This window comes from Salvelinus namaycush, chromosome 1 (genome assembly GCF_016432855.1).
Source record: "Salvelinus namaycush isolate Seneca chromosome 1, SaNama_1.0, whole genome shotgun sequence".
Classification (NCBI taxonomy): Eukaryota; Metazoa; Chordata; class Actinopteri; order Salmoniformes; family Salmonidae; genus Salvelinus; species Salvelinus namaycush.
Window position 1 is genome coordinate 14,741,679 of NC_052307.1, and position 22,988 is coordinate 14,764,666.

Here is a 22,988-nt window from a genome sequence, read left to right on the forward strand (position 1 = left end):
ACCATGAGCCCGTTCTCCCCAATTAAGGAGCCACCAACCTCCTGTGACTCACACACACACACACACTTTCACACTCACCACATATGCTTTAACTCTGCATTGTTGGTGAAGGACCCGTAAGTAAACATTTCACTGTTAGTCTACACCTAATCTTTACGACGAATGTGACAAATACATTACCACGAGCCCGTTCTCCCCAATTAAGGAGCCACCAACCTCCTGTGACTCACACACACACTTTCACACTCACCACATATGCTGCTACTGCTGATTATCTATCCTGTTGCCTAGTCACTTTACCCCTACCTATATGTACATAGCTACCTTAATTACTTTGTACCCCTGCACATCGACTCGGTACTGGTATTTCCTGTATTTAGCCATGTTATTTTTACTCGGTATTGTAATTTTTTATTCACTGTGTATTTATTCCTTTTGTCACAATTTTATTTTTTATATATATTTTTTTAATCTTTAATTCTGCATTGTTGGTGAAGGACCCGTAAGTAAACATTTCACTGTTAGTCTACACCTAATCTTTACGAAGAATGTGACAAATACATTTTGATATTGTTTTATTTGACACACCAGCCCTTCCGTTACAGTCTTTCCATTCAGTTGATGTTAATTGAAATACTGCTGACAAACTAATGGTCACAGTATGTCTGTTTTATTCTGTGTGTGAGTGCGTCTGAGTGTTATGCAGTATGTGTGTAGTTGGATTACTATTGTTTACTTAAAGTGATGAGATGGGCTGGATCAATCACGTTTGATGTCCTGTGTTTTTATAGCGTTGTTTGTGCAGACATGGCAAATGCCTAAACCGCCGCTCCCTTTGGATCTGACAGATGAGTTGTATCCATTGGTCAGGAACCAGATTCAGCCAGGTATTCACTGGTGAAGTTTTCCTCTTGATGTGTCCGTTGTAAATTGATATTTAGTCCCTTCAAAGTACATACAGCTCTTGCAGGTAAATGATAAGGCGCTCACAGCCACTGCAAAGTTATCCTCAATGTATTGAATAATGTAAGCTACAGTTCTGTTTTAAGTCTGATATGTGTATGCCCTGTATTGCAGACCCTCCCTGAGTCCCTAATCTTATATAGTCATAAAGTAAATCGCTATAAACAACTCTGGATGGCGGAGAAGGAGAAAGATAAAGAGAATGTAACACATTGTATTTCATTGTGTAACGGCTTTCGTCTTCCTCCTCGTCTGAGGAGGAGAAGTTAGAAGGATCGGAGGACCAATGTGCAGCGTGGTAATTGTTCATCTTGTTTAATAAAAGTGAACACTCAAAATACAAAAACAACAAATGTGAAAAACCGAAACAGTTCTGTCTGGTGCAGACACACGAAGACTGAAGACAACCACCCACCAAACCCAACACAAAACAGGCTACCTAAATATGGTTCCCAATCAGGGACAACGATTGACAGCTGCCTCTGATTGAGAACCATATCAGGCCAAACACAGAAATAGCAAAACATAGAAATACAAACATAGACTGCCCACCCCAACTCACGCCCTGACCATACTAAATAAAGACTAAACAAAGGAAATAAAGGTCAGAACGTGACACATTGTTCTAGAATAATATCTCACAATAGCATAGAAGCTAAGAGCAGGGGTCACCAACAGTGAATGTATTGTTGTAATTGCTAAATTATCTTGACCATAATGTATGTGCCTACAAATACCTAGGTGTCTGTTAAACTAGGTGTCTGTAAACTCTCCTTCCAGACTCACATTAAGCATCTCCAATCCAAAATTAAATCTAGAATCAGCTTCCTATTTCGCAACAAAGCCTCCTTCACTCATGCTGCCAAACATACCCTCGTAAAACGGACTATCCTACCGATCCTTGACTTCGGCAGGGCAGCGATCCTTGACTTCTACTCAGCAAACTGGATGTAGTCTATCACAGTGCCATCCGTTTTGTCACCAAAGCCTCATATACAACCCACCACTGTGACCTGTATGCTCTCGTTGGCTGTCCCTCACTACATATTCATTGCCAAACCCACTGGCTCCAGGTCATCTATAAGTCTTTGCTAGGTAAAGCCTCGCCTTATCTCAACTCACTGATCACCATAGCAACATCCACCCGTAGCACGTGCTCCAGCAGGTATGTTTCACTGGTCATCCCTAAAGCCAACACTTCCTTTGGCCGCCTTTCCTTCCAGTTCTCTGCTGCCAATGACTGGAACGAATTGAAAAATCACTGAAGCTGGAGTCTTATATCTCTCTAACTTTAAGCATCAGCTGTCAGAGCAGCTTACCGATCACTGTACCTGTACACAGCCAATCTGTAAATAGCACACCCAACTACCTCATTCCCATATTGTTATTTATCCTCTTGCTCTTTTGCACCCCAGTGTCACTACTTGCACATCATCATCTGCACATCTATCACTCCAGTGTTAATGCTAAATTGTAATTATTTCACCTCTATGGCCTATTTATTGCCTTACCCCCCTACTCTTCTACATTTGCACACACTGTACATTGATTTTTCTATTGTGTTATTGATGGTACGTTTGTTTATGTGTAACTCTGTGTTGTTGTTTTTGTCACACTGCTTTGCTTTATCTTGGCCAGGTCGCAGTTGTAAATGAGAACTTGTTCTCAACTGGCCGACCTGGTTAAATAAAGGTGAAATAAATAAAATAAAAAATTGTATTGAGCTCCATGTCAAAAGATAGTGTAAATGTTCTGAGACATTCTCATACTGGTATATCTGTCAGCACAATACTAGTGTGATTCCTGATCACACAACTAGTTTTGATCTTCGCCTCTAGACTATTCTAATCATAGATCTCTCTAAATCCCTCTCCTGTAGCGCTCCTTCATCTCTGACTACTTATCAAATAACATCATAGAGAGAAGGCCTGTGAATTGATGAATGGTCTCTAATACGGTTCCAATTGGCCTTTTTCCCCACAATGTACAAGTACCCACTCCCAGTGTCTTCTACGTTGGATGGAATAAGTCCTCAAATTGTACTGAATTTCATAGAGATGAGCCACCATGACATCAGCTATTCCCTGTTGTGTCGTTTGCCAACATAATCACAAAGTCGTGTGGACCGTTCTCCCGCAATGTTCAATAAAACATTGTTTGGCTCAGCATTGTTAATAATGTGTTTCGTTAATCGCTTTTGTGGTTGTCTTAGACTAACTACTTATCTTACTCTGCGAGTAACTCTCTGCTTGTTCCACTGTCCAGAAATGGACTGAAATAAATTCGAACCTCCAGTGTTATTTTGGCCATCCCATTTTGCATATAATGTATATGCTATCACACCATTAAGCCTTTTTATCAATCCAATCCATGCTTCTGCAATTTGCAGCCAACTTGTGTTCAACCGAGGTGAATTCCAAGTCGGGGAAATGAGATGAACAGAGATACAAGCAGATACCCTAACTATTTTCCCTTGACTAATCTTGATCACATACCATACAATGTTTCCTCTGTATCTCAACTTGAATATTCATTGTTTGGATTGTTTTGAATTAAATGCATTTTGTACTTTCAAAGGTAGATTTTTTTGACGCTCCGTCTGTGTGAGCTTGTTGATGCGGTTGAGAACTCGCCAACACTAATTTTTCCTTTTATTTTCATCTGAGAGGTGTAATGACTAATCTTGTGTACTTTGCGAAGCGCTAAGAGGGAGATGATGCCTGACTAGCCGAGGATGTCACGCCCTGATCTGTTTCACATGTCCTTGTGCTTGTCTTCACCCCCCTCCAGGTGTTGCCCATCTTCCCCATTATCCCCTGGGTACTTATACCTGTGTTTTCTGTCTGTCTGTGCGAGTTTGTTTTGTTTCTCAGACCTACCAGCGGGTTTCCCCTTGCCTTGTCTATTTTCTAGTTTTCCCGGTTTTGTCCTTTCTGCCTGCCTGCCTGTCCGGTACCTTTGCCTGCCCGTGTTTCTTCGACATTGTCTGCACCTGGGTCTTACCTTCAAATGTGATAGAGGAGGCAAAATCAAGCTAATGCCCTGGAAGATAAGATGTTGACGCTCCTGAGAGTGAATTTAGCTTGATTGTATTTCTGAATTTCTCTTGATGCTACAGTATCATATAGCCAGTACAGAATTTTAGGTGCGTCATTTTTCCTTCACACATAAGCATAGATATGTGGGTAAACCATGCGTGGGATCATTTCCATTTAAAGTGTGAGATTTATCAATACGAGCGCAGTGGTGTAAAGTACTTAAGTAAATATATTTTAAAGTACTAAAGTTTTTTGGGGGGGATATCTGTACTTTACTATTTATATTTTTGACTACTTTTACTTCACTACATTCCTTAAGAAATGTGTACTTTTTACTCCATACATTTTCCTTGACACCCAAAAGTACTCGTTACATTTTGAATGCTTAGCAGGACAGGAAAATAGTCAAATTCACGCACTTATCAACCGAACATCCCTTGTCATCTCTACTGCCTCTGATCTGTTGGACTCATTTAACACACATGCTTCTTTTGTAAATGATGTCTGAATGTTGGAGTGTGCTCGTGGCCTTCCGTAAATAAATAACAAACAAGAAAATGGTGCCATCTGGTTTGCCTAATATAAGGAATTTGAAATGATTTATTCTTTTACTTTTGATACTTAAGTATATTTTAAACCAATTACTTTTAAACTTTTACTCAAGTAAAATTTTACTGGGTGACTTTTACTTTTACTTGAGTCATTTTCTATTAAGGTATCTTTACTTTTACTCAAGTATGACAGTTGGGTACTTTTTCCACCACTGTATGAGTGTTTGCTTGAGAGTGTGTAAATGTACCCACAGCCATGACCATGCGTATACACAGTGCCAAGTGGTGGAATAAGGGAACAGCTTGTCAGCGTAGAATGGGGGAAACACAAAACATGAAGAACACCTGCTCTTTCCATGACATAGACTGACCAAGTAAATCCAGGTGAAAGCTATGATCCCTTATTGATGTCACGTGTTACACCGAACAAAAATATAAACGTGTCACGTTCTTTCAAAATTGAACCCAGAAGCAGACCAGGACAAGGAGCGTAGGAAGAAGGTGAGTATTTATTTACAAGTAAATGTGAATGGGTAGATATATCCAGGTGGCGTAGCGGGCAGCGGTGGTGAATTGATGGGAGTAAATAGGTGAATCCAATGGAGTAGCGGAATCCTCCGTCGACCAGGCGTGAATGGGGTGAATGATCCGGGTGAGTAACTGAAGGCAAAACAAACGGAGGTAAGTTCAAGGCAAGCAATACGTAAACAAAAATAACAAAACAAATACTATCCAACTGGAGTCTGATACTATGGCACAACATACTGTTCATGGCTAACGATCCGGCAGGGAATGGAAGTCAGGTCAGAGTTTTTGAAGGGGAGAGATGATGATCAGGACAGGTGTGCAGATTACTGATGGGACACAGGTGCGGGTGAACATCAATCTCCCAACAAGCTAATTCGCCCGGCAACCAGACAGGGTGCGTTCCAGGACACCTGAAACACACTCCAGGACAGACACACAGGCAAACCCAGACTCAGGAAGCGGGATTCGTGACAGTACCCCCCCTCCGACGAACGCCACCGGGCGGACTACCTGGAGCGCCAGGGTGGAGGCGGTAGAAGTCACGAAGCAGGTCGTCATCCAGGATCTGACGCCGAGGAATCCAACTCCTCTCCTCTGGACCATATCCTTCCCAATCCACTAAATACTGGTACCCTCGACCCCGCCGTCTGGAGTCCATGATGCGGCGCACCGTGTAGACAGGACCACCTCCGATCATCCGAGGAGGAGGAGGACGAGGAGGAGGGGGCAACAGAGGACTGAGGTGAACCGGCTTGAGGCAGGAGACATGAAAGGTGGGATGTACTCTAAGAGTTGCAGGCAACTTGAGTCGAACCACAACAGGATTAATGATTCTCTCCACTACAAACGGACCAATGAACTTCGGTGACAACTTTCTCGACTCAGTCCGTAGAGGAAGATCCCGTGTAGCCAACCAAACCTTATCTCCGACCGTATAAGCTGGGGCAGGAATACGGCGACGATTCGCCTGGATCTGATACCGGTCAGACACTCTAAGGAGAGCCTTCCTGGCCCGATGCCAGGTCCGGTGGCAACGACGAATGTGGGTCTGGACAGAGGGAACCGAGAGATCCCTTTCCTGAGAAGGAAACAAAGGAGGTTGGTAACCGTACAGGCATTGGAAGGGGGACATCCCAGTGGCAGATGACGGAAGGGTATTATGGGCATACTCGACCCAGGGTAATTGAGATGACCAAGAGGTAGGATCAGAGGAGACAAGACAACGCAGCGTGGACTCCATCTTCTGGTTGGCTCTCTCCGCCTGACCATTAGATTGTGGATGAAATCCAGAAGTGAGACTGACTGTAGCTCCAATGGCCAAACAGAAAGATCTCCAGACAGCAGAGGTAAACTGAGGACCACGGTCAGAAACAATGTCACTGGGCAATCCGTGGACCCTGAAAACCTCCCTAACCAAGATCTCAGACGTCTCCGTAGCCGATGGAAGCTTGGAGAGAGGGACAAAATGAGCAAACTTGCTGAATCTGTCCACAATGGTCAGAATGACCGTGTTCCCAACAGAAGGGGGCAATCCTGTGACAAAATCCAGGGCCAGATGCGACCAAGGTCGCCGAGGAATAGGTAGGGGGTGAAGAAGCCCAGAGCTGGGCCGATTGGTACTTTTGTTCTGAGCACAAACAGGACATGCGGCAACAAACCTCCGGGTATCTTCTCCCATGGCAGGCCACCAAAATCGTCTGCGCAGTAGCGACATAGTCCGAGCAACGCCAGGGTGACAAGCTATCTTGCTGGCGTGGGACCACTGAAGAACAGCAGAACGGACCGACTCAGGCACGAACAACCGACCGGGTGGACCGTTACCAGGGCCGGGCTGCGTCCGAAGGGCCGCCATCACATCCTCCTCAATCCTCCATGTAACGGTTCCCACGACAACATTCTGGGGAAGAATCGTCTCAGTCTTGGCCCCACTCTCCTCCGTCTTAGAGAACATCCGGGACAGGGCGTCCGCCTTCCCGTTCTTCGACCCAGGTCGGAACGTCAGGGAAAAATTGAAGCGTCCAAAAAACAACGCCCACCTGGCCTGACGGGCGTTGAGACGTTTAGCCGATTGCACGTAAGCCAGATTCTTGTGGTCAGTCCAGACCACAAACGGTTGCTCCGCTCCCTCCAACCAGTGACGCCACTCCTCCAAGGCAAGCTTCACAGCGAGAAGCTCCCGGTTACCCACATCGTAGTTTCTTTCAGCTGGAGAAAGACGACAAGAGTAGAAAGCGCAGGGATGGAGTTTACCGTCAGTGGAGCTACGCTGGGACAGGATGGCGCCCACCCCCACATCAGACGCGTCCACTTCAACAACAAACTGACGGGAAGTGTCAGGTTGAGAGAGAATCGGGGCGTTGGTGAATCGGCTCTTCAAGTCCAGAAATGCTCGGTCTGCCTCAGGAGTCCAACAGAAATTTCTGGTGCAAGACGTCAGGGCAGTTAAAGGGGCGGCCACCCGGCTGTAATCACGGATAAACCTCCGATAGAAGTTCGCAAACCCCAGAAATCTCTGGAGCTGCAATCTCGTACCGGGCTGGACCCAATCCCGAACCGCCCGAACCTTCTCTTGGTCCATCTTGATCTCTCCCCTGGATATGATGTACCCGAGAAATGACGTCGTGTGGGCGTGAAAATCACACTTCTCAGCCTTCACGAACAGACGGTTCTCCAATAACCGCTGCAGGACCTGCTTGACATGCAGAACGTGGCTAGAAAGCTCCTTCGAGAAGATGAGGATATCATCCAGGTAAACGAACACAAAAATTCCAATCATATCTCTCAGAACGTCATTTACCATACTTTGGAACACAGCCGGAGCGTTGGTCAGTCCAAACGGCATCACTTGGTACTCAAAATGTCCCATCGGAGTATTGAACCCAGTCAACCACTCGTCCCCCTCTTTGATCCGAACCAAATGATACGCATTACGTAAATCAAGCTTCGTAAAAACCGTAGCACCCTGTAAGGAATCGAAAGCCGAGCTCATCAAGGGAAGGGGATACTTGTTCTTGACCGTAATATCATTCAACCCCCGATAATCAATACACGGTCGAAGAGAGCCATCCTTCTTGCTCACAAAAAAAAATCCTGCTCCCAGAGGTGATGACGAGGGCCGAATGAGACCTGCAGCTAGAGACTCCTTGATGTAGGTCTCCAAGGCCTCACGTTCAGGTCGAGAGATACTGTATAACCGTCCCTTGGGAAAGGCAGCTCCAGGAAACAGATTAATCGCACAGTCATAAGGTCGGTGGGGAGGAAGGGACAGAGCCTTCTGTTTACTGAATACTTCACCCAACTCGTGATATGTTTCTGGAACCAGAGACAAATCAGGAGGAGCAGAGTCACTGACCTGACTGGAAACAGCAGGAGAACAGGCAGTCCTAAGGCAGTTAGCATGACACTCAATGCTCCAACTAGTTACCTTACCCGTCACCCAATCAAACGAGGGATTGTGTTCCTTCAGCCAGGGGTAACCAAGAACCAGAGGAACATGGGGCGAGGACAGAATGAGGAAGGAGATCAACTCTGAATGATTCCCCGACACCAACATCTTAACCGGTTCAGTCCTCATAGTGATCCGTGCCAGACTACTCCCGTTCAGAGTGGTTGCTTCAATGGCTTCCGGCAATTGCTCCTTGGAAAGCCCCAGCTGTTCCACCAAGTCGGCATCAATAAAGCTGCCATCGGCACCTGAATCGATAAGAGCGTTCATCTCTAATCTCTGATCCTTATTCATAAGGGTCGCAGGAAAACGGGGTCTGACAGGATCCTTGAGAGATTGAAACTGGCTCGCTAAAATTCCTCCCAAAACTAGCGAGCCGGGCAGTTTAACGGGCGCTGTGGACAAGCGGAGATGTAATGTCCCGAGCTACCACAGTAGAAACAGCTGTTGGTCTTACGTCTACGTTGGCGCTCCTCCTTAGTTAGCCCGTGTCGCCCCACTTGCATTGGTTCAGAATCTGGTGGCAAGACCCCTCCACTAATACCGTGTGGGGAATAACGATCAATACTTTCTGGTTCACTTCCTGAACCGAATGGTAACCGAGTGGCTGATTGATTGGATGGGCCCCACTGCTTCTCCCTCCTCTCTCGGACTCTATTATCTACCCGAATAGATAAAGTGACCAAGCTGTCTAGGTCACTAGGCTCTGGATAAGATATCAGCTCGTCCTTAAGTTCCTCCGACAACCCCTTGTAAAAAACCGCTTGTAGTGACTCCTCATTCCAACCACTCTCCACCGCCAATGTCCTGAACTCGATCATAAAATCTGCCACACTGCGAGCTCCTTGGCGAAGAGAGAACAAACGTTTAGCTGCGTCCTTACCTCGGACTGGATGATCAAAAAGCTTTCTCATCTCTCCCGTGAACTCCTGATATGAAGCCGTGCAGGTTCCCTGTCGTTCCCAAATGGCTGAAGCCCATTCCAGAGCTCTTCCACGCAGCAGTTCAATAACAAAGGCTATCCTAGCCTTGTCCGTGGCGTAAGAATGGGGCTGCAGATCAAACACTAACCCACACTGCATAAGAAACGAACGGCATCTTCCCAAATCCCCTTCATATTTATCAGGCGTCGGTACCTTGGGTTCACGGAAGGAAACCGCTCCAGACCCGGCAGGTGAGATGGGTGAAACAGGTGGTGAATGAATCGCCGGCAAACTGAGCTGATCCTGGATTTGTGTCAAGCTAGCAGATAAGTTCTGGATTGAACTCGCTATCTCCTGTAGCGCCGTATTGTGTTGTCCCAATGTCTTCCCCTGCTGGGTAATGGCATGGCAAACGGAGTCCAGGTCCGCTGGGTTCATCCTTGGCCGGATCGTTCTGTCACGTTCTTTCAAAATTGAACCCAGAAGCAGACCAGGACAAGGAGCGTAGGAAGAAGGTGAGTATTTATTTACAAGTAAATGTGAATGGGTAGATATATCCAGGTGGCGTAGCGGGCAGCGGTGGTGAATTGATGGGAGTAAATAGGTGAATCCAATGGAGTAGCGGAATCCTCCGTCGACCAGGCGTGAATGGGGTGAATGATCCGGGTGAGTAACTGAAGGCAAAACAAACGGAGGTAAGTTCAAGGCAAGCAATACGTAAACAAAAATAACAAAACAAATACTATCCAACTGGAGTCTGATACTATGGCACAACATACTGTTCATGGCTAACGATCCGGCAGGGAATGGAAGTCAGGTCAGAGTTTTTGAAGGGGAGAGATGATGATCAGGACAGGTGTGCAGATTACTGATGGGACACAGGTGCGGGTGAACATCAATCTCCCAACAAGCTAATTCGCCCGGCAACCAGACAGGGTGCGTTCCAGGACACCTGAAACACACTCCAGGACAGACACACAGGCAAACCCAGACTCAGGAAGCGGGATTCGTGACAAAACGCAAAATTCAACAATTTCAACGATTTTACTGAGTTACAGTTCATATGAGGAAATCAGTTAATTTAAATAAATTCATTAGGCCCTAAGAATACAGATACAACAGAATACTGTTGGTCACAGATACATAAAAAAAATGGGCCTCACAATGGGCCTCAGGACCTCATTATGGTATTTCTGTGCATTCAAATTGCCATCAGTAAAATGCAATTGTGTTCATTCTCCATAGTTTATGCCTACCCATACCATAACCCCACCACCAGCCTTCTGTTATGTATATAAAGTGTATTATTGGGATGTAAACGCAAAATGTAATACATTTCAACTGTATATCTGACATGGTACAGGTGTCTTCTTTTTTTAAGACCATAACCATGTTTGTGAGGTGTATACTTTTGTTTCAAAGTAGATTTGTTTAAGACTACCAAGAGACACTATCTGTGTGACCCTGATTTAGCCCACTGCAGTAGAAGTTTGTGTCAAGAACTGCAAAGCTACTGGGTTTTTCATGCTCAACAGTTTCCCGTGTGTATCAACAATGGTCCCCCACCCAAAGGACATCCAGCCAACTTGACCCAACTGTGGGAAGCACTGGAGTCAACATGGGCCAGCATCCCTGTGGAACGCTTTCAACACCTCATACAGTCCATGTCGTTCTGGGGGCAAAAGGGGAGAGGGGTGCAACTCAATATTAGGAAGCTGTTCCTAATTTTTGGTATATTCAGTGTATATGTTGAAAATGTCTGAAATTGTGAGAGTAATAATTCAATAATTTTTGTGAATTCATACAACATGCCGATCGCCATCTCACAGCCCTCGATGAGCCAATGTTTTGGATGCAATCATCAGCAAAACAAACTGTGTGTGTATGACGCTTGTAGGATTGTTTGATAAATCACACTTTTTATATACTTCTGAACATTCCGTTCGTAAGTATTATTTTTGAATGGTTTCTACTCAATATTGATAAATAAGACCCCAGGATTTCATAGCTAATAGATGTTCTGATTGTTCAGAAGAGCCTATAGCTGTGTGTTAAAGCAAACAGATTTGAGCATCCAATCGTGTTAATCTAGAGACATGTAAATATACTGATGGAGAACTTATCGTCTTTGAATTAATTATACTGTCTCTTAGGCCGTGTCTACACTTGACACTTACATGCGACTTTTGCTATCAGAATACGAAGATCGCATTGAAAAGACAGGTCTAGACACGTAAAAGTCGCATTGTGAGGAGGTGGTCAGGGACGCATTGTGTGTAGATTTATCCTCAGTCTGTACGTAATCAGGTTACCGAAAGCGCATACAGTGGGAGATGTGGTCAGCACTCCGCCCACAAGACTCAACAATGTTTTGTTTGGCTAGAATTATGCTAACCCGTTAGCAGTCCATTTCGCTTTGCATGCTAGCTAGCTGGCTGTTAGCTACAGTAGTTAACTACTGCCATCAAGTTGTTGTTGTGTTGTTATCATATTTAGCCTATTCCACCGTTTGCAGAGTGCATACTGGCATTTGAATATAGTGCAGGGAAAATTAATCCGGACACAATGTGGACATGGTGGACACATTTAAATGTCAGTATAGATGCATGATGTGTTCAGAATTCCAAATCGGAACTCCATGATCAGAATACAAAAACTGCATTAACTGTCAAGTCTAGACACAGCCTTAGAGTCTCTCCCCATCGTAATTGTACAAGCTTCATTAGCTCAGCTTTCGCAGAGAACGACATTTTATTTTTAATTGAATAATTGCTATTTTATAAGCCTGTAGGTTAAACAATGACAGAGGTTAGCTGGATATTGGACGGTCTCCCCCGGGAGTGTTCCCCTCAGAATCGCAGAATCCAGAAGGACGCTTCTCATGGAGAATAATGTCAAATACAAAACAAAAGCTGCATCAAGCCTAATTAAATCTTCACCCTTATTTGCATAGAACTGCGCTAAAGGCGGAGAACGGCTTTGCCAAATCAACTCTGCACAGAGGCCTGAGCCTCCTCAATGCAGACGTGCTGGAAATGAGTGAAATCAATACTGATGCAGTGGTGTGCCTGTCTACGGTGCCGAAGCCACAGGCGAAACCAGATATTTAAAGTAGGGGGACGTAGGGAGGGCCCCAGGTGTCATGGTGGGATGATTAATTTAGAGCAGAACTAAGAGGCTCCATGTCACCCTTTCTGACAGGTGTTCAAAGAACCCCTAACCTAGACCTGCAACTCTCAGGGTCGGCGCATAAGGCTGTGTGATGTACTCTATGAAGTCCTCTCTACCTCTCACCTCTCTCTATGCCTTTATCTGACAGGGGAGGGAGAACACCCGAGCTAGATGTGTTACCAAGAACAAGCACTACTGAAAAGTTAAATCCTTCTGCTGCTGCTGCACAGATGGAAGAGTGTATTCTTAATAATTGGTGGCCAGGAATGTTGCTTCCTGAGGGAAAGGTAGTGTAGTCATGATCATGACCAGGTGGCGAGATTCATGTTTCCTCCTGGCACAATAAAAAAAAGAGCTGGTTAATAAATGCATCAACTGTGGCCAATCTCCTATACATACAATAATTACTCACCTTAAATAGTTACGCAAATTTTTTTTTTTTTGCCAAAAAATACATGTTTGAATAAATAAGTATTGAAAATATTAGACCAATTTTACAGTTTCTACATAGTTACATGTAAGCAACACAATTTAAACTTACTTTGAAATGTAAACAACTACCTCATAAACTTTACTTGGTGTATCTGTCACTAAAGTGATAATTCCCATCAGCATCTTACGGGTGCAAAGAGTAACTAATAATCTTTAATGAAAGTCTTAATTTACAGTTGAAGTCGGAAGTTTACATATACTTGATTATATACTTGATAATTGACATCCTTTGAGTCAATTGGAGGTGTACCTGTGGACGTATTTCAAGGCCTACCTTCAAACTCAGTGCCTCTTTGCTTGACATCATGGGAAAATCCAAAGAAATCAGCCAAGACCTCAGGAAAGAAATTGTAGACCTCTACAAGTCTGGTTCATCCTTGGGAGCAATTTCCAAACGCCTGAACGTACCACGTTCATCTGTACAAACAATAGTATGCAAGTATAAACACCATAGGACCACGCAGCCATTATACCGCTCAGGAAGGAGACTCGTTCTGTCTCCTAGAGATGAACGTACTTTGGTGCGAAAAGTGCAAATCAATCCCGGAACAACAGCAAAGGACCTTGTGAAGATGCTGGAGGGAACAGGTACAAAAGTATCTATATCCACAGTAAAACGAGTCCTATATCGACATAACCTGAAAGGCTGCTCAGCAAGGAAGAAGCCACTGCTCCAAAACCGCCGTGAAAAGCCAGACTACGGTTTGCAACTGCACATGGGGACAAAGATCGTACTTTTTGGAGAAATGTCCTCTGGTCTGATGAAACAAAAATAGACCATAATGTTTGGCCAAAATGACCATCGTTATGTTTGGAGGAAAAAGGGGGAGTCGCAAGCCGAAGAACACCATCCCAACCGTGAAACACGGGGGTGGCAGCATCATGTTGTGGGGGTGCTTTGCTGCAGGACGGACTGGTGCACTTCAGAAAATAGATGGCATCATGAGGCAGGAAAATTATGTGGATATATTGAAGCAACATCTCAAGACATCAGTTAGGAAGTTAAAGCTTGGTCGCAAATGGGTCTTCCAAATGGACAACGACCCCAAGCATACTTCCAAAGTTGTGGCAAAATGGCTTAAGGACAACAAAGTCAAGGTATTGGAGTGGCCATCACAAAGCCCTGACCTCAATCCTATAGAAAATTTATGGGCAGAACTGAAAAAGCGTGTGCGAGCAAGGAGGCCTACAAACCTGACTCAGTTACACCAGCTCTGTCAGGAGGAATTGGACAAAATTCACCCAACTTATTGTGGGAAGCTTGTGGAAGGCCACCCGAAACGTTTGACCCAAATTAAACAATTTAAAGGCAATGCTACCAAATACGAATTGAGTTTATGTAAACTTCTGAACCACTGGGAATGTGATGAAAGAAATAAAAGCTGAAATAAATCATTCTCTCTACTATTATTCTGCAATTTCACATTCTTAAAATAAAGTGGTGATCTTAACTGACCTAAGACAGGGAATTTTTACTAGGATTAAATGTCAGGAATTGTGAAAAACTGAGTTTAAATGTATTTGGCCAAGGTGTATGTAAACTTCCGACTTCAACTGTATGTGTCAAAGCCATTAACAAAAACTATTTAAGGCATTACCAATTACTGATTAAAGATGCAGTCCGGGTTCTTAAGCGCAACAAATTCGTAACATATTGTACGAATCGGATTCGTAACATAAAGTGTAATAATATAATCCAGGACGTAACATCATACGAAATGGACGACATAGTACACACTTCGATAATGTAGTACACCAAAAACAGGGATCCGTTTTGGCACTGCAGCACCACTTTCAAAACTATTGGTTGGAATTATACAAAGGTTCTGGAGTATCACTTCAACACCTGATTATTAAGATTTAATTTGAGATAATGAATATGCTGTTAAACGTCTCCACTGCAATGAGCGCTATTTTATTGGATGAGAGATTCTCAAGGGGTCTAATTAAAACCCTAAGCACAATTATGTAAATTCACAGGAAAGTGCAGTTTAAATATAAGTAGTGTGCTTAATTTCCAAAGAAATTTCCAAAGCTTTGATGCTGGAAAATGTTAAATGATTTGGCTTGAGATATGTAAACTGTCAGTCTAAAAGCCAAAAGGAGCTGGGGTAAAAATATACATACTGTGAGTACAGGGATGTAGGGTTAAGACAACACTGAAAAACTCACATTTACAGGCATGAGAATTGATAGATTTACCATTTTGCGTTGATAAGGACAGACCTACCAGTATGTGCCAGACGGCTCAACTGGGATGAATGAGTGAAGGTCAGACAAAAAGAGGTTCAAATTGGAAACCAGCATGGAGAGTTGTTCATCTCATCAATAATTCAAAAGAGAACATGCAAACTGGCAAGTAAATGCATTTTTTTATTTGTGCTTTTTCAGTGTACATATCTATCTGTTTCGACATACTGGAAGTCTCTATGGCCTGAGGCTCTGCGTGTACCAATTAATGTCTCAAACTTTTTCCCAAATTATGAAATAACTATCCGATCTATCTGAATGGTACACGTTGCTCTAGTCTAGATGGTGGTGAACTGTTATGGAGACGCATGCAGACAGTGCCACGTCACTCAGTGCATTTGTGCATCATGCACATCGTCTAAGATATCCTTGAGCTCCACAGTTTCACAAGTCCACAACACCCCCTTAAGTTAGCCCTTAGCTGCTCATTCAATAAGTATTCCAACCTTGTGTGTGTCTGATGAAATAAACAGTGAATACAGAACAAGTTGAAGGGCACACAAAACACAGTGTAGCTGCCCGATATTAAGACAACGTAGTCCAGAATATGAAGCTGTTTGCCTTCAGTGTTATTCTCCTGCCCTCTGTTTCCTGTGATCTGCAGGCTGGGGAGAATGTCAGACAATCTCTGTAGACCGCTCCTTGCAGAGGGATTAGCAGGCAGTAGCAGCGATCAATCAAATCAAATGTATTTATATAGCTCTTCTTCCATTATCTGATATCTCAAAGTGCTGTACAGAAACCCAGCCTAAAACCCCAAACAGCAAGCAATGCAGGTGTAGAAGCACGGTGGCTAGGAAAAACTCCCTAGAAAGGCCAAAACCTAGGAAGAAACCTAGAGAGGAACCAGGCTATGAGGGGTGGCCAGCCCTCTTCTGGCTCTTCTGGCTCTTCTGGCTCTGTTATAATCTTCTGGAGATTATAACAGAACATGGCCAAGATGTTCAAATGTTCATAAATGACCAGCATGGTCAAATAATAATAATCACAGTAGTTGTCGAGGGTGCAGCAAGTCAGCACCTCAGGAGTAAATGTCAGTTGGCTTTTCATAGACTCATTAAGAGCATCTCTACCGCTCCTGCGGTCTCTAGAGAGTTGAAAACAGCAGGTCTGGGACAGGTAGCACGTCCGGTGAACAGGTCAGGGTTCCATAGCCGCAGGCAGAACAGATGAAACTGGAGCAGCAGCACGGCCAGGTGGACTGGGGACAGCAAGGAGTCATCATGCCAGGTAGTCCTGAGGCATGGTCCTAGGGCTCAGGTCCTCCGAGGGAGAGAAAGAAAGAGAGAAAGAGAGAATTAGAGAGAGCATACTTAAATTCACACAGGACACCGGATAAGACAGGAGAAGTACTCCAGATATAACAAACTGACCCTAGCCTCCCGACACATAAACTACTGCAGCATAAATACTGGAGGCTGAGACAGGAGGGGTCAGGAGACACTGTCAAATCAATGCCCGAAAAGGCATGGTTATCAAAGGGGGTTTGTGTCGACAACACTGACAACCACACAAGTTTACCCTGAGACACTGAAGGCTGTGGTGGTTTATTTACTGTAGTTACTGAGTTATCTGTGGGTGTCTTTAATCTCAAATTATGTAGTCCTTATTTCTTCAGGGGCAAAACTAGTACATATTATTTCATATTAGGGATGATGCTATGATGCCATCTTATAGCTTGTTTTGCGAACACACCTAAGTGCACGCAGAGTTCCAGCTGATCTGTGGATGTCATAATAGTATCTCATAAATAATAATTGTTGAATTTCTTATATGATCCTAACACACCCTTACAAAAAGGAATGGTGCCCCGTGTATTCTATCGACACCGATGCACGAGTGGGCACACCGTTGCACCTGTGGGTGCAATTGTGGAGACTGATGATAACCTTCCAGTGTAAATAGCCCATCTATGTATTTGCTGTGGAATGAACCCATTAAACAACACTGTTTATGCCTGATGATGAACTCTAGCGATGTGCTCTGCTGCTGGGAGAAGCCTATCCAATGGATTCTGCTGTTTGAACAATGTGTCTGCACTGGGCAGAGGACGGATTAGGGGGGAGAGAGATTAGGCTACTTGGTGTGGCTTTCCACTGTAATTTTAAGGTCATTCTCGAGTGCTGAACCTTTTGGAGTTAAACTTAATCTAAAATTGATTTAGACGCTCCTCCAGCAGCCATGTAGTGAATTGGTCAATCAGCGTGCTAGCGATGCGTTCCAAGATTTCTATATGAGAACATTAACTCTTTCTGGTATTTGAGACCACCGCACCATAGCACAGCACATACAATGTGCATACAGAGCATTATGGGTAATAATGTTCATTGTGACATTTTCCTTAATTTTATACTCACTGGCTATCTGTTTAATTGTCCTATAGCATCTACAATGCATTTCAGACAGCAAGAAGCAGTTAGTGAAAACTAATGTGGCCACCTGCAATGGAGGCCCACTGGGCACACACTGGTTGAACCAACTTGAAATAGATGTTGAATTGACGTCTGTGCCCAGTGGGGGTTCACTTGTAGGAACCATACGAGGTGTTCCACAACTGTCGACAACAGCTGTAGAGACGCAGCATGATTGGCTTAGTACCGGCAAAATCTCCTGGCCTATTCTTTTTCTGTCCTGGAGGTACAGCACATAGACCAGTCTACGACCTACAAAGAGAATTAATATGAGGGAGAGCACAGTAGTTCCTTACCAAGCACCCATATACTTGCAGAGAGAGAGGTGCACCCCACTGGGTCCGAAAGACCTGAAAAGTTAGTTACTGTGCCTTGGATACTGTTATCGTTCAGTGATGGAAAGTGCTCCATTGTGCCATTCCTATTTCTCCATCTTTAATCACAGCTGTTCATGTCAGATCATGACGGGCCTCTCCTCTGTTTCGTCTCAGGTTTGAAGAGGATGCATGCCTTGACCATCCAAGCCAACTACGAGCTGCGAATTGACCTGGAGGACTTTGAGAACAGCACAGCTTTCGCCCAGTACGGAGCCTTTGGAGTGGGACTGTTCTCTGTTGACCCGAATGAGGATGGCTACCCGCTGACTATTGCTGACTACTCAGGCACTGCAGGTACTGCAATACCCTACTGTACTGTAGCCATTTATTATGGCTCATACCTGTCGGTTTAGTAGACTTTATAAATCCCCTATAAATCCTATAAATTCTAGTTTGTTTAAACTTCTTTAAAACTTTTAATTTATATTGGTTCTACTGATCTTTCTATTGGTCCTACTGATCTTCATATTGGTCCGACTGATCTTCATATTGGTCCGACTGATCTTCATATTGGTCCTACTGGGCATCCTATTGGTCCTACTGATTTTCATATTGGTCCGACTGATCGTTATATTGATCCTACTGGTCATCCTATTGGTCCTATTGATCTTCCTATTGGTCCATTGAACTTCCTATTGGTACTACTGATCTTTATATTGATCCTACTGGTCATCCTATTGGTCCTACTGATCTTCATATTGGTCTATTGAACTTCCTATTGGTCCTACTGATCTTCATATTGATCCTACTGATCTTCATATTGGTCCTACTGATCTTCATATTGGTCCTACTGATCTTCATATTGGTCCTACTGATCTTCATATTGGTCCTACTGATCTTCCTATTGATCTTCATATTGGTCCTACTGATCTTCCTATTGGTCATACTGATCTTCCTATTGGTCCTACTGATCTTCATATTGGTCCTACTGATCTTCCTATTGGTCTATTGAATTTCATATTGGTCCTACTGATATTCATATTGGTCCTACTGATCTTCATATTGGTCCTACTGATCTTCCTATTGGTCTATTGAATTTCATATTGGTCCTACTGATCTTCATATTGGTCCTACTGATGTTCCTACTGATTTTCATATTGGTCCTACTGATCTTCATATTGGTCCTACTGATCTTCATATTGGTCCTACTGATCTTCATATTGGTCCTACTGAGCATCATATTGGTCCTACTGATCTTCATATTGGTCCTACTGATCTTCATATTGGTCCTACTGATCTTCATATTGGTCCTACTGATCTTCATATTGGTCCTACTGATTTTCATTTTGGTCCTACTGATCTTCATATTGGTACTACTGATCTTCATATTGGTCCTACTGATCTTCATATTGGTCCTACTGATCTTCCTATTGGTCATACTGATCTTCATATTGGTCCTACTGATCTTCATATTGGTCCTACTGATCTTCCTATTGGTCCTACTGAGCATCATATTGGTCCTACTGATCTTCTTATTGGTCATACTGATCTTCATATTGGTCCTACTGATCTTCATATTGGTCCTACTGATCTTCCTACTGATCTTCATATTGGTCCTACTGATCTTCTTATTGGTCCTACTGATCTTCCTATTGGTCCTGCTGATCTTCATATTGGTCCTATTGATCTTCCTATTGGTCAATTCACCCCTCTCTGGGAAGATATACAGTTTTGAAACATCCAAATATCTGGAAAATTGGATTCAGGCATCTGTCAACCAATACGAGAGATCTTTTCAGCTGTAGATCATGAGTAGCAGCATCCAGGCAGTGTGTGTGTTTGTGTGTGTGATTCTCCTCGATTCAGCTTTGTCGCAGGGGGCTCTTTTGGATGTTAATTGGATCCCTCTACTCAGTTAGTCCCAGGTTCCCCTCCTCAGCCCCTCACTCATGGTTGGGCCCAGCCAGACAGACTGTTGACCTTCTGGAGCTGCTGGAAAGGGCAGGAATAATGAAGTTGTAGGATGCCTCCGTGGCCACGGCCAATAAAGCAGGTCGTTAGGTTATTACGGCCCGACATAAACAAACATTCGGATTATCATAAATCAGGAGGAGAATACTGCTTCCACTCGTGTTTAATTAGTGAGGTAGTCTTTAAAGGGCTGCTGCTTGGGATTCAGGGAACATTGATTCCCAATCTTATCAATTAAAGCTGTTTTTTCATCAGATTAATTGATTCTCTAGTATTAAAAAAATAACACGTTTATTTAATTAAGGTTGATACTGCAGCGGCACTGTGTTGGCTTTTGCACAGTCCCGAGTTTTCTTTCAATACCTGCATTTACATGATTTGTTCTTCATATTTGGTTTCAATTGAATAACATTTAGGAGTAACAGGTTGAGATTTGACTGTTGAAACTAATGACAAAGTATCTGTTCAAAAATTGACTCAGACTAAGACAGCGCTTGTACATTATTTCACTGTTTGCACTCTATCCGTTCACCCACAAAACTGTCTCTGCCCTTCTATTCTTTGATACTTCATCTTCAACCCCTGCATAGATTATTTAACTATTATCAATAACAACAAACATAATGCTTCTGTCCTACAAAGATGTACATAGGGCTGTGGCGATTCATGACATATGATTTTATAGAAAGAAAAATATAATTGAACTTAAAATATAAAGGATATTTTCCCCATTTCGGAGCGAGTGTGCATATGAAGAGGTTGTGTTGAGTGTAAAAGTGATCATTTGAAACAGGCCGTATATGCCAGATTTAGAGTTATTTGGCAACTCTAGTTGTGAATGATACAAACCTTAGAATGTCTTAGAAATCAAAACATATACAGAATGGACTGCATGATGCTGTCACGCCCTGAACATAGAGAGCCCTCGGGGTTCTCTATGGTGTTGTAGGTCAGGGCGTGACTAGGGGGGTGTTCTAGTTTTCCTATATCTATGTTTGTTTTGTTGTATGGTTCCCAATTAGAGGCAGCTGATTGTCGTTGTCTCTAATTGGGGATCATACTTAAGTTCTCCATTGTTCCCACCTGGGTTGTGGGATATTGTTTGTGTATGTGCATGTAGCACCACTACTTTCACGTTTCGTTGCTTGTTTATTGTTTTGTTGAGAAGTTTCACTTAATAAAAAGGATGTGGAACTCAAATCCCGCTGCGCCTTGGTCCGTCCATTTTCACGAGCATGACAGATGCGACTATAGCCTTTTTATGATTTGAGAAAGAAGCAGAAAAAGCTTGTTGCTCTGTTCCTTGCCTCAGGCTGCACACGCTGTTCTCTCATCAAGTGATCATATTTTCACCCATCATACTATTCTCAATTTAATCTTGTCTTTACTAATATGTAAAATGAGTTTAGAATGGCCCATTATCAAATGGGCAGGGACAGGGGGAAAAAGCGAATGGAGGCCGCACGCTTTCCAGCCGGTCCGTTTTTCAAAGATGCCTGGTAGGCTACTTCGGTTTTATAGCTGAGCTGTGCTTAATATGAACAGCTGAGAAGTAAATATTAAAACACTTATTTCACTCCACACATCAACCACTGTTTGAGGAGCGTGCTCTCACTGCGCGACAGGTGATATTCTGCCCAAACTCTGTGTGCCATGGGCTCTCCAAACCTGTTCCTGCAGCTACTCAGTGCTTCACTTGGGAAACCTGTTTGGAAACATCGATAGTAACATGTTTTCACAACGAAACATATTTCACTAAACTGTTGACAGCCCCTCTCTCCTGAAGGAGAGAGGGGAGGAAATGGAAACGTACGCTGGTGAGATATTCTGGATAGCTAAAGGTAATCTGTCACTCAATTAATTATGAAAATATTAAACATTCCCTATTACTAGGCTATTCAAAATCGCCCTGCACAATCAATGAACCAACTGCATTGCCCAGGGCTATATGTTCGCTCCCAGACTCATGGATAGAAATGTTGGAGCCCATCCAGTATGCATCATAATACAGTCCACACTCAAAGGCGATCACTCAAATTTGTTTAATTTTGGAGTATAGGCAGCCACTAGACCAATTATGTACCAAAGACTTCTTAAATCATCAGTTTTGTGTTATGTTTTTCTGCCATCTGTAATATGCGGTAGACTATGTATTGTATAACGGCACAATCATCATTTTAATTGTGTTTTTTTCCCGGGCTTGGGCTCATAAGCCTATGCATATGCATAATCTGTAATATGCGTATGGGTGTTTTGAATGAATCATCACCTTAGAAAGCTCTGTCCATTTCATTGTGTTAGGCCTTGAAACGACATCCACAATGACCATGATTTACACTCAGTTTCAACCTGCTATTGAACCTCTTTCTTCAAATTGGTTATCACAGTGAGGTGAGTTTTAAAAGCAGATACTGTTTAGAATATGATAAGTGTTTGATGTCATTTTCGATTGTATTTGGATTGTCAGAGTGGTTAGAGGGACAATAGAGCCCTGAGTACCAAGCCATTAGGACCTGATGGAGGGACAATAGAGCCCTGAGTATCAGGGACAATAGTGGTAATACGGTCACCACAACAGCCCTGGTTGAGAGAGACCGCAACAGCCCTAGTTGAGAGGGAGAGAGACCACAACAGCCCTAGTTGAGAGAGAGATAGAGAGAGAGAGAGAGAGACCGCAACAGCCCTAGTTGAGAGAGAGAGAGAGACCGCAACAGCCCTAGTTGAGAGAGAGAGAGAGACCGCAACAGCCCTAGTTGAGAGAGAGAGAGAGACCGCAACAGCCCTAGTTGAGAGAGAGAGAGAGAGACCGCAACAGCCCTAGTTGAGAGAGAGAGAGAGAGACCGCAACAGCCCTAGTTGAGAGAGAGAGAGAGAGACCGCAACAGCCCTAGTTGAGAGAGAGAGAGAGAGAGAGACCGCAACAGCCCT

The 22,988-nt window shown here is 43.6% G+C and overlaps 1 protein-coding gene across 1 annotated transcript in view; it reads left to right on the plus strand.

Annotated features, from left to right (window-relative positions):
* fibcd1a (fibrinogen C domain containing 1a) overlaps window positions 1-22,988 on the plus strand; it is a 118,694-nt gene that overhangs the window by 90,730 nt on the left and 4,976 nt on the right. The window contains exon 6 of the mRNA XM_039001270.1: window positions 18,264-18,443. Within this exon, the coding sequence (XP_038857198.1) occupies window positions 18,264-18,443 (180 nt within the window). The remainder of the gene's footprint in view (window positions 1-18,263; window positions 18,444-22,988) is intronic.